Below are 9570 nucleotides of genomic sequence, written 5' to 3' on the forward strand. Positions count from 1 at the left end.
ACAAGATGATCCGTGAGCTGGAGGGCCAAGGGGTGGTCAGCAGAACCCACTCACCCTTCAACAGCCCCATCTGGCCTGTGCGCAAGTCTGATGGAGAATGGAGATTGACTGTGGACTATCGTGCATTGAATGAAGTGACTCCACCGCTGAGCGCTGCCGTGCCGGACATGCTGGAACTCCAATACGAGCTGGAGTCCAAGGCAGCAAAGTGGTACGCCACCATTGACATTGCCAATGCATTTTTCTCCATTCCTCTGGCAGCAGAGTGCAGGCCTCAGTTTGCTTTCACCTGGAGGGGCGTGCAGTACACCTGGAACCGACTGCCCCAGGGGTGGAAACACAGCCCCACCATCTGCCATGGACTGATCCAGGCTGCACTGGAAAAGGGTGAAGCTCCAGAACATCTGCAATACATTGATGACATCATTGTGTGGGGGAACACGGCAATGGAAGTATTTGAGAAAGGAGAAAAGATCATCCAGATTCTGCTGGGAGCCGGTTTTGCCATCAAGAGGAGCAAAGTCAAAGGTCCTGCCCGAGAGATCCAGTTCCTGGGAGTAAAGTGGCAAGACGGGCGGCGCCAAATCCCCACTGAGGTCATCAATAAGATCACCGCGATGTCTCCACCAACCAACAAGAAGGAAACACAAGCTTTCCTAGGTGCCATAGGCTTTTGGAGAATGCACATTCCTGAGTACAGCCAGATCGTGAGCCCTCTCTACCTGGTCACCCGGAAGAAGAACGAATTCCACTGGGGCCCTGAGCAGCAGCAAGCCTTTGCCCAGATCAAGCAGGAGATCGCTCATGCTGTAGCCCTTGGCCCAGTCAGGACGGGACCAGAGGTGAAGAATGTGCTCTACTCTGCAGCCGGGAACAAGGGCTTGTCCTGGAGCCTTTGGCAGAAGGTACCTGGTGAGACCCGAGGCCGACCTCTGGGATTCTGGAGCCGAAGTTACAGAGGATCTGAAGCCAACTACACCCCAACAGAGAAGGAGATCTTGGCTGCTTATGAAGGAGTTCAAGCTGCCTCAGAAGTGATTGGCACAGAAGCACAGCTCCTCCTGGCACCCCGACTACCAGTGCTGGGGTGGATGTTTAAAGGGAAGGTCCCCTCTACCCACCACGCCACCGATGCCACATGGAGCAAGTGGATTGCCCTCATCACACAGCGCGCCCGTATCGGAAACCCAAATCGCCCTGGGATTTTGGAAATAATTACAAACTGGCCAGAAGGTGAAAATTTTGGTCTTGCCGATGAAGAGCAGCAAGAACAAGTGACCCGGGCTGATGAAGCCCCGCCATACAACCAACTGCCAGCAGATGAAACTCGCTACGCTCTTTTCACTGACGGTTCCTGTCGCATCGTGGGGATGAACCGGAAGTGGAAAGCAGCCGTATGGAGCCCCACACGACAGGTTGCACAAGCTACTGAAGGAGAAGGTGGATCAAGTCAACTTGCTGAACTCAAAGCTGTTCAGCTGGCCCTGGACATTGCTGAAAGAGAGAAGTGGCCAAAGCTTTACCTTTACACTGATTCATGGATGGTAGCCAATGCTCTGTGGGGCTGGCTGGAAAGATGGAAAAAAGCTAACTGGCAACGTAGGGGAAAGCCAATCTGGGCTGCTGATGAGTGGAAAGACATTGCCAGTCAGGTAGAGAAGCTACCCGTAAAGGTCCATCATGTAGATGCCCATGTCCCCAAGAGTCGGGCTAATGAGGAGCACCAACACAATGAGCAAGTAGATCAGGCTGCAAGGATAGAGGTGTCACAGATAGACTTAGACAGGCAACACAAAGGAGAGTTGTTCCTGGCTCGATGGGCCCACGATGCCTCAGGTCACCAAGGCAGAGATGCTACCTATAAGTGGGTATGAGATAGAGGGGTGGATCTCACCATGGACAGTATTTCCCAGGTTATCCATGACTATGAGATGTGTGCTGCCATCAAGCAAGCCAAGCGAGTGAAGCCCCTCTGGTATGGGGGGCGGTGGTCCAAATATAAGTATGGGGAGGCCTGGCAGATTGACTACATCACACTGCCTCAGACACGCCAAGGCAAGCGTTACGTGCTGACCATGGTAGAAGCCACCACTGGATGGTTGGAGACCTACCCTGTGCCTCATGCCACTGCCCGCAACAGCATCCTGGGCCTGGAAAAACAAGTCCTTTGGAGACATGGTACCCCTGAGAGAATTGAGTCAGACAATGGGACTCATTTCAAAAACAGCCTCATAAGCACCTGGACCAGAGAACACGGCATCGAGTGGGTGTACCACATTCCTTATCACGCACCAGCGGCTGGGAAAGTGGAACGGTGCAATGGGCTGCTTAAAACCACCTTGAAGGCACTGGGTGGGGGGACTTTCAAAAACTGAGAGATTAATCTACCAAAGGCCACATGGTTAGTGAACACCCGAGGTTCCACTAATCGAGCAGGCCCTGCCCAGTCTGAGCCCTTGAGAACACCAGATGGGGACAAGGTTCCAGTGGTGCATATGAGAGGTATGCTAGGAAAAACTGTTTGGGTGAACCCTGCCTCCAGCAAAGACAATCCAATTCGGGGGGTGGTTTTTGCTCAAGGGCCAGGGTGTACCTGGTGGATCATGCAAAGGGATGGAAAGACCAGATGCATACCCCAAGGAGACCTTGTTTTAGGGTGAACTACCTACAATACTGTGCCTGTATCTGTAACTGTATGGATGTCTATAATTTGAAGATTTTTAATTTGATTTGGCATGATGGTAGGGGAAAATTCGGGGTGGATAATGTTGAGGGTTAGTTCTTTCTTTTTTTTTTTCCCCTCTGTGGAATTTTCCCCATTGTCATGCTAAGATACCTGTTGACTGGGCCCTGGTGACAAGGGGGAGGGGACGGGAGGGAAGAAGCAAGCCCCGCGAGATTCAAACAGCCAGAAGAGGAAGAGGAAGGCTGGGCCTTGGCCCATTTCCCCCACGGAGTTCGGACGAGAAGGACGATCGCTGTCTGTGTCCCATCCCTGCCATCCCAGCGTCGGGAAACCACCATCGGACCCTGCCCGGCTGTCTTCTCGCTGTGAATTACCACCATCCAGCACTCTGCTGAGCACCGGGACCCACACCGTGAGCAGAGGGCTCTCTCTCCATCTCTCTCTCCCCCTGGGACAGCTCTGCCATCACCCCCAGCCCTCCTGCAGCTCTGCGGGAGCCGCCCGCCCCCAGCACCGGGAACTGCAGCTCAGGGAAAAGGTGCCTGCAGCCAAAAAACACTGGGACTGAGTTACTGTTCTGTTTGTGGGTAATTTCATAGCTGTTGTTGTTCTTGTTTGTCTTGTTAAATATACTAGTAAAGAACTGTTATTCCTACCCCCATATCTTTGCCTGAGAGCTCTCTTAATTCCGAAATTATAATAATCGGAAGAATCATATTTTCTTTCAGTCCAAGGGGAAGCTTCTGCTTTCCTTGGCAAACACCTGTCCTTCAAACCAGGACACCCCAGTTACAGGGCTTTCAAAGGAATGAACAGAAACCTTTTTGTTTCAAGGCCAAAACAAAAGAATTTATGTGTCCCTGCTGGCAAAGCATCCACATGCTTGGCTGGGTGGGAAGAACCCTTTTTGAAGGGGTTTCCACCCCACCATCTCCAAAATTGTGGGGTTTGCCCCAATATGTTCCCATTTGGCTGTGGAAGATGCCCATGAGCCAGAAAGGATTAAAATGATGGATTTCTATTGGAGAAGACCTCCAAGGCCATTCAGTGTTGCTTGATGCCACCAGAAGATGCAAAGAGTGAGATTTTTCTCGGGTCAGAAGTCGACAAACGTGCTCTTCACAATGGATTTCTGATGTTGATCTGTGGATATGTCCAGGTGCTCAAGGGAAGCCAGGAGGATGAAGAGCCGCCCAGCCAGGTGTCTTCCTAACATGGATCACCGGGGCTCTGCCCACCAGGGGTCACTCGGCATCATCCAGCACAGATCCTGCCATGGAGAATGGAGCTGGAGCAGCACATGAAGCTCTTCCTGCACTTGATTTGCAGGGCTTCCCTTAGTGGTGCCTCCATTGGTGTTTGGTCAGGTGAGAGCTCTGTGAAAAGCTCTTCCCACACTCAGAACACTCATAGGGCCTCTCCCCAGTGTGGATGCGCCGGTGGGTGACGAGGTTGGAGTTGTGCCTGAAGCCCTTCCCGTAGTCGGGGCAGCAGAAGGGCCTCTCCTCTATGTGAATGCGCTGGTGCAGGAGGAGACTGGAGCTGGTCAGAAACCTCTTGCTGCATTTATCACACTCATAGGGCTGTTCCCCTGTGTGGATCCTTTGGTGGACAATCAGTTCAGAGCTTGTCCTGAAGCACTTCCCACACTGCCCACACTCATAGGGCATCTCCCCAGTGTGGATGCGCCTGTGGGAGACAAGGCGGGAGTTGTATTTGAAGCCCTTCCCACAGTCAGGGCAGCGGAAGGGCCTCTCTTCTGTGTGAATCCGCTGATGCATGACGAGATTGGAGCTGGTCTGAAACCTCTTCCTGCGTATGTCACATTCATAGGGCCTCTCCCCAGTGTGGATCATCTGGTGGCGGATCAGTTTGAATCTCGTACTGAAGCTCTTTCCACACTCCCCACACTCATAGGGCCGTTCCCCCATGTGGATTCTCCAGTGCCAGATCAGGGAGGATCTCTTGCTGAAGCTCTTCCCACAATTTGAACACTTGTGGGGCTTATCCGCATCATGAAGATGCTCATGGAACCCCAGCTCTGAGCTCTGGCTGCAGCTCTGTCCGGTTCTTTGGCCCTGGTTCTCCTCCTCGGATACCCAAGAACTGTGTTTGCAGCCCATCCTCATGTGGGATCTCCCGGGCTTTTCCTCCTCGCTGGTTTCCTGTGCAATGGAGCTGCTCCAAACAGCCTCTTCCACAAGGTTCTGCTGCAGGGATTTGTCCTCCCTGGTCTCCATCCTCAGCTCCTTGTCTAGAGGGGGAAGGACAAGGAGAAGATGGGATTTGCCTCTGTTCCAGAGGGAGGGGGAAGGAGATCCCCCCAGCACGTCCCTGGCAGGACGGCGTTGGCAGCGGGGCTGTCCTGCAGCCGGGGGCCGTGCTGGGCTGGGAGATGGAGCAGGACAGAGGGTGAAAGGGGCAGGGACTTCCTCCTCACCTGCCTGGGGCTCCGGGGGCATGTTCTTCTTCCTCACGGCCTCCTCCTCCATCGGGCCAAGGTTTAGGAATGGGAAATCCATTTTTGGGGGAAAAGAAGGGTTGAGCGCGTTGGGTTTATGTTCCTGCGGGCCAAGTTCAGCTGGACAAGCCAGTGCCCCTTTCAGCCTCAGAGAGCCTGGGGCCGCTTATCACCAACCTCCCACACCCCTCCAGGCTGCCGGGGGTCCCCCGGCTCCGGGATCGCCCCTCTGCGCTCTCCCCGCTCCGGGGTTCCCGTATTCCCCCACGGCTCTCCCGGATATCCCCAGAACCGATCTCGCCCCCTCTCCGCCAGAACGAGCGATCGCAATGTGGGACCCGCCAAGATCCCTCCCGGGGCATTTCCGGCTGAGCTTCGGGGTCCTGCAAGATCCAAACATCTCCTGCCCCACAAAGAAACCTCCAGGAGACCTCCCCACGATGGATTTGGGGCGAGCTCCCCCTCCCAGCTCACCTGCGGCTTCCGGGGGGAGGGGTGATGCCGGGGAAGTCGGGGAAGCTGCGGCCTAGAGCGGGCGAGCGAGTGAGCCGCTCGGTTCTGCTGCTGCTCTTCCTTCCACTACTCTTCTTCCTTCCGCTCCTCCTCCCCCAGCCCGGCCCGGCCCGGTGCCGACGCGCAAAAGCAGCCGCGCTCCGCCCTGGGGGATTGCAAAGCGGTTGCGCCCCGCGCGGCACTGGGAAGTGATACTGGGAGCACTGGTAACGATCCTGACAGCACCTAGAAGCAACTGGGAGCGCTCTCCCTGCCAGTACCGCTCTTACTGGGAGCACTGGGAGGGAACTGGGAGCAAACTGCGCCTAGACCCGGCTACAGCCGGTGGTGGGCGGTGTCGGAGCAGAGGGCGTGGTTATGCAAATCTATTAGCGATCGCGCGCTGTGATTGGTGTGCGGAAGCAGCGCGGGGTTCTCCCTGGTCACGTGAGGGCGGGAGCGGTGGGCAGAGCGATGGCGGCGGCGTGCGGTGAGAGGGAACGGGAATGGGAGCGGGAGCGGGAACGGGAGTGGGAACGGGGACTGGAATGGGGACTGGAATGGGGACTGGAATGGGGACAGGGACCGAGAATGGAAACAGGGAATGGGGACAGGGACCGGGAGTACAGGACCGGGAATGGGGACAGGGACTGGGATAGGGACAGCCCCGTGTCATGCCCTGGGGACCGAGGAGGGGACAGGGACAGGGGAGGAGCCAGGGACTGGGCTGTCGCACCGTGACCTTGCTGAACTGGGAGCTCGCGTGTCTCATTTTCGGGGCTCCTGCCCCCCACCTCCCCCCCCCCCCCCCCCCCCGGGGGTTCCTCTTGTCGTGTTCTGGGGGGGAAGCAGTCAGCACCCACAGTACCCCTCCAGTAGCTCCCAGTATCCCCAGTAACCTCAGTGCTGCCAGACCAGTATGGGGGCTTAAGATAGATCCTGGTTTGGTGTCCAGTTCCAGTGCCCAGCCCCAGACCCGGTGTCCATTGGTCTAGTCCCAGTCCCCACCACGTTTCCAGCTGCTGTGTCATGATGCCAGGCATTGTCCCAGGTGGCTTCCAGCCCCAGTGCCAGTCCCAGTTCCCAGGGCCATGATGCCAAGATTGGGCTTGGTGTAGGGCCCTGGGCATGACTGGGGCACAGCGTGAAGGGTTTCATGGGACATGGGACTAAAGACATGAAACATGGGACATGGGGCATATAGGACATGACACAGGGTGCAGGGTGTGGTATAGGACACAGGACATGACCTTGAGCATGGCACAGGACACGGAACAGGACACAGGGACAGGGGACATGATTTTGGAGCATGGTACCTGCCCCAGCCCGTGATGCATGAGTTCCTGTGCCCACATGTGCCCCACACGTCACCTGCCACCCCCCCTGCGGCACCACCATGTTCTCACCGGTGTCCCTCCTGCCTGCTGGGTACAGTTTGGTGGCCTCGGATGTGGCCTTCCCAGTGTGGGTCCTGCTCTGCCACAAGCCCTGGGGACATCATCCCTGCCCAGTGGCACCAGGTGTCTATCCATCGGCGATAACTGGGACAAGTCCCACACGGTGGCATCAGGTGGCACCTGTGCCACTGGCAGCAGAGATGTCTACAAGGGGGTAACTGAAGGGACAGAACAGGGTGCAGGTGCTCACAGTGTCCCTGTCATCCACAGGGGGTGGTGATCAGGGGTGTCAGGATGAGGTGGTCATAGAGGTGCCACCAGGGGTGTGGTGATACCAAGGCACACATGGCCATGGAAGTGCCGCCGCAGGTGCTGGAATGCCCGTGGAGATGCCACCACGAGCACGGCAGTGCCAGGGGACACATTAGTCTATGGTGTGGCAATGCTGGTGGGCATGGCAGTGACAGGCCAGGCGTGGGGCCAGGCTGGGGTGGCTCCGTGCCCACCCCATGGGTGGCCCTGCTGGTTGCAAGCCGTTTTGGTTGGTGTCTGTGCCAGTGCCTGGCCCGGTGCTACCGTTAATGCCGGCCCTGGCACAGGGACATGCACAGGTGTGGGAGTGACAAGGGGGACTGGGCACCCCGAGGGCTGTGCCAGGCCAGCACCTCCCACCCCATGCCTTTGTCCTCAAGAAGGTGGCACACGGACACTGAAAGGGGTTAGAAGAGTTGGGGACACAGTGGTCATCTGGGGACATGAAGGACCTCAGCCTATGGAGGTGATTTGGGACACTGGTGTGATTTGAGGACGCTGAGGTGCCCCAGTGCTATCCCCAGCACTGTTTCCCTGTCCCCACAGTACCTGGCTGTCCTCAACAAGACCCTGGGCCACTACCCCTATGCTGGCACTGCAGGTGTCACCAGAGATGGCACCAGGCACAGCACTTCTTCCGCACAGGGGACATTGACCCTGGTAATGACACCTTCGACATTGCCTCCAGCGTCATCACTGGTGGGGACACTTGGGGTTTGGGTTTTAGAGTTAGGGTTGGGATTTGAGATTTGGGATACTCTAAAGGCATTTGGGATGGTCCCAAGAGGTTTAGGAGTAGGGTTTTGGTTTGGGGTTTGGGGTTTGGGTTTGAGGTGCAAGGTTTGGGATGGTCCTGGAGTATATGTGATTCAGGATTTGGGAAGTCCCAGGGTTTCTGGGCTCTCAGCATTCCCTGACCCCAGTCCCAAGCCCACAGAGTGCCTGGGGGTGTACCCTGGAGACCCCCAACTGCTGGTGCTGGATTGCACTGACAGCAATTTCACCCTCCAATTCCACAGGTAAATCCCACAAGTCCCACCCAGGGAAGTTTCCCATCCCTAAAATCCAAGTGTTGGATTTGCGACCCCTTTTTCCGAATTCCTGTGTGGGATTATGGGATGAAATTTTCCCTTTCCCAGGGTAATTTTTGGGGATTTTGTGGCCAAGTTTTCCCTTTCCTGATGTTTTCTGGGGGATTTTGGTGCAGAATTTTTCCTTTTCTAGAATGTTTTTTTTTTTTTTTGTTATTTTGGGAACTCCTGAGGTTTTTGGGGATTTCAGGTGGAATTTTCCATTAGCATTGGATTTTTTGAGATTTTGGGGTGGAAATTTTCCTTTTTTTTTTTTTAGGATTTTGGGGTGGAATTTTAATTTCTGGGGGATTTTTGGGGTCAAATTTTTCCTTTTCCAGGTTTTTTTTTGAACTTGGGGAACTCACAGGGTTTTTTGGGGATTTATGGGCAGATTTGTTCTCTTTTTTGGGGATTTTTTGCGGCGGAGTTTTCCCTTTTGCATTGGTTTCTTTGGGATTTTGAGGTGGATTTTTTCCTATTTTATTTTTTAGTGATTTTGAGGCCTCTTGTAGTGTTTTTTGTCCCCTCAGGCTGATCAGTGTCATCATGGAGTTCCAGCTCAAGGCCATCAACATCCAAACGCTACTAAAACAGAAAATCCCCGACTGCTACACCTTCAGTGATATTGTGAGTGTCCGCAAGTGTCCCAGTGTCCCCTGAGTGTCCTTCTGGTATCTTCTCATGTCCCTTTTGTGTGCCTTATGTCTCTCCTGGTGTCTCACTCATGTCCTTCTGTCCCACATCTATCCATCTGTCCCCTGGCTGTTCCCCAGTACCTCTGCGGACCCTGGGGAGCAGCCAGTGAGTGCTATGACAGTGATGGTGATGGTGACAGTGACAGTGCTAAGGACAGTGACAGTGACAATAACAGTGACAAATGGCAGTGGCACTGACAGTGATGGTGACAATGATAGTGAAATGCCAATGACAGTGCAACCCAGTGTCCCCACATCACGTTTGACAACTCTGTCCATAGCAGGTGAGTGCAGATCCACCTGGACACCCATCCAGGAGTGCCACCACCCCTTGCTGCCCAGCAAAAGGGACAGTGGGGTACAGTGGATGATGGGAGACAGGGGGACACAGTGACAGGGTAACAGGTGCCATGTCCCCCTCGTGCTCCGGACACCGGCAGGACTGGACGCATTT

The 9570-nt window shown here is 55.2% G+C and overlaps 1 protein-coding gene across 2 annotated transcripts; it reads right to left on the reverse strand.

Annotated features, from left to right (window-relative positions):
- Positions 1–3255: 3255 nt before the first annotated feature.
- LOC134057446 (zinc finger protein 239-like) lies at positions 3256–5981 on the reverse strand. Of its 2 annotated transcripts, XM_062514434.1 has the most exons (3): positions 5622–5981; positions 5127–5267; positions 3256–4940 (listed from the first exon to the last, which is right to left on the reverse strand). In XM_062514434.1, the coding sequence occupies exons 2-3, from the start codon at positions 5206–5208 to the stop codon at positions 4024–4026; spliced, it is 999 nt and encodes a 332-aa protein (XP_062370418.1). In that variant the 5' UTR covers positions 5209–5267; positions 5622–5981; the 3' UTR covers positions 3256–4023. The 2 variants fall into 2 exon arrangements, with proteins under 2 accessions (XP_062370418.1, XP_062370417.1); XM_062514433.1 differs by having other exon boundaries at positions 5127–5981.
- Between the last annotated feature and the right edge of the window lie 3589 nt (positions 5982–9570).

The sequence above is a fragment of the Cinclus cinclus genome, unplaced genomic scaffold (genome assembly GCF_963662255.1).
Source record: "Cinclus cinclus unplaced genomic scaffold, bCinCin1.1 SCAFFOLD_63, whole genome shotgun sequence".
Taxonomy (NCBI): domain Eukaryota; kingdom Metazoa; phylum Chordata; class Aves; order Passeriformes; family Cinclidae; genus Cinclus; species Cinclus cinclus.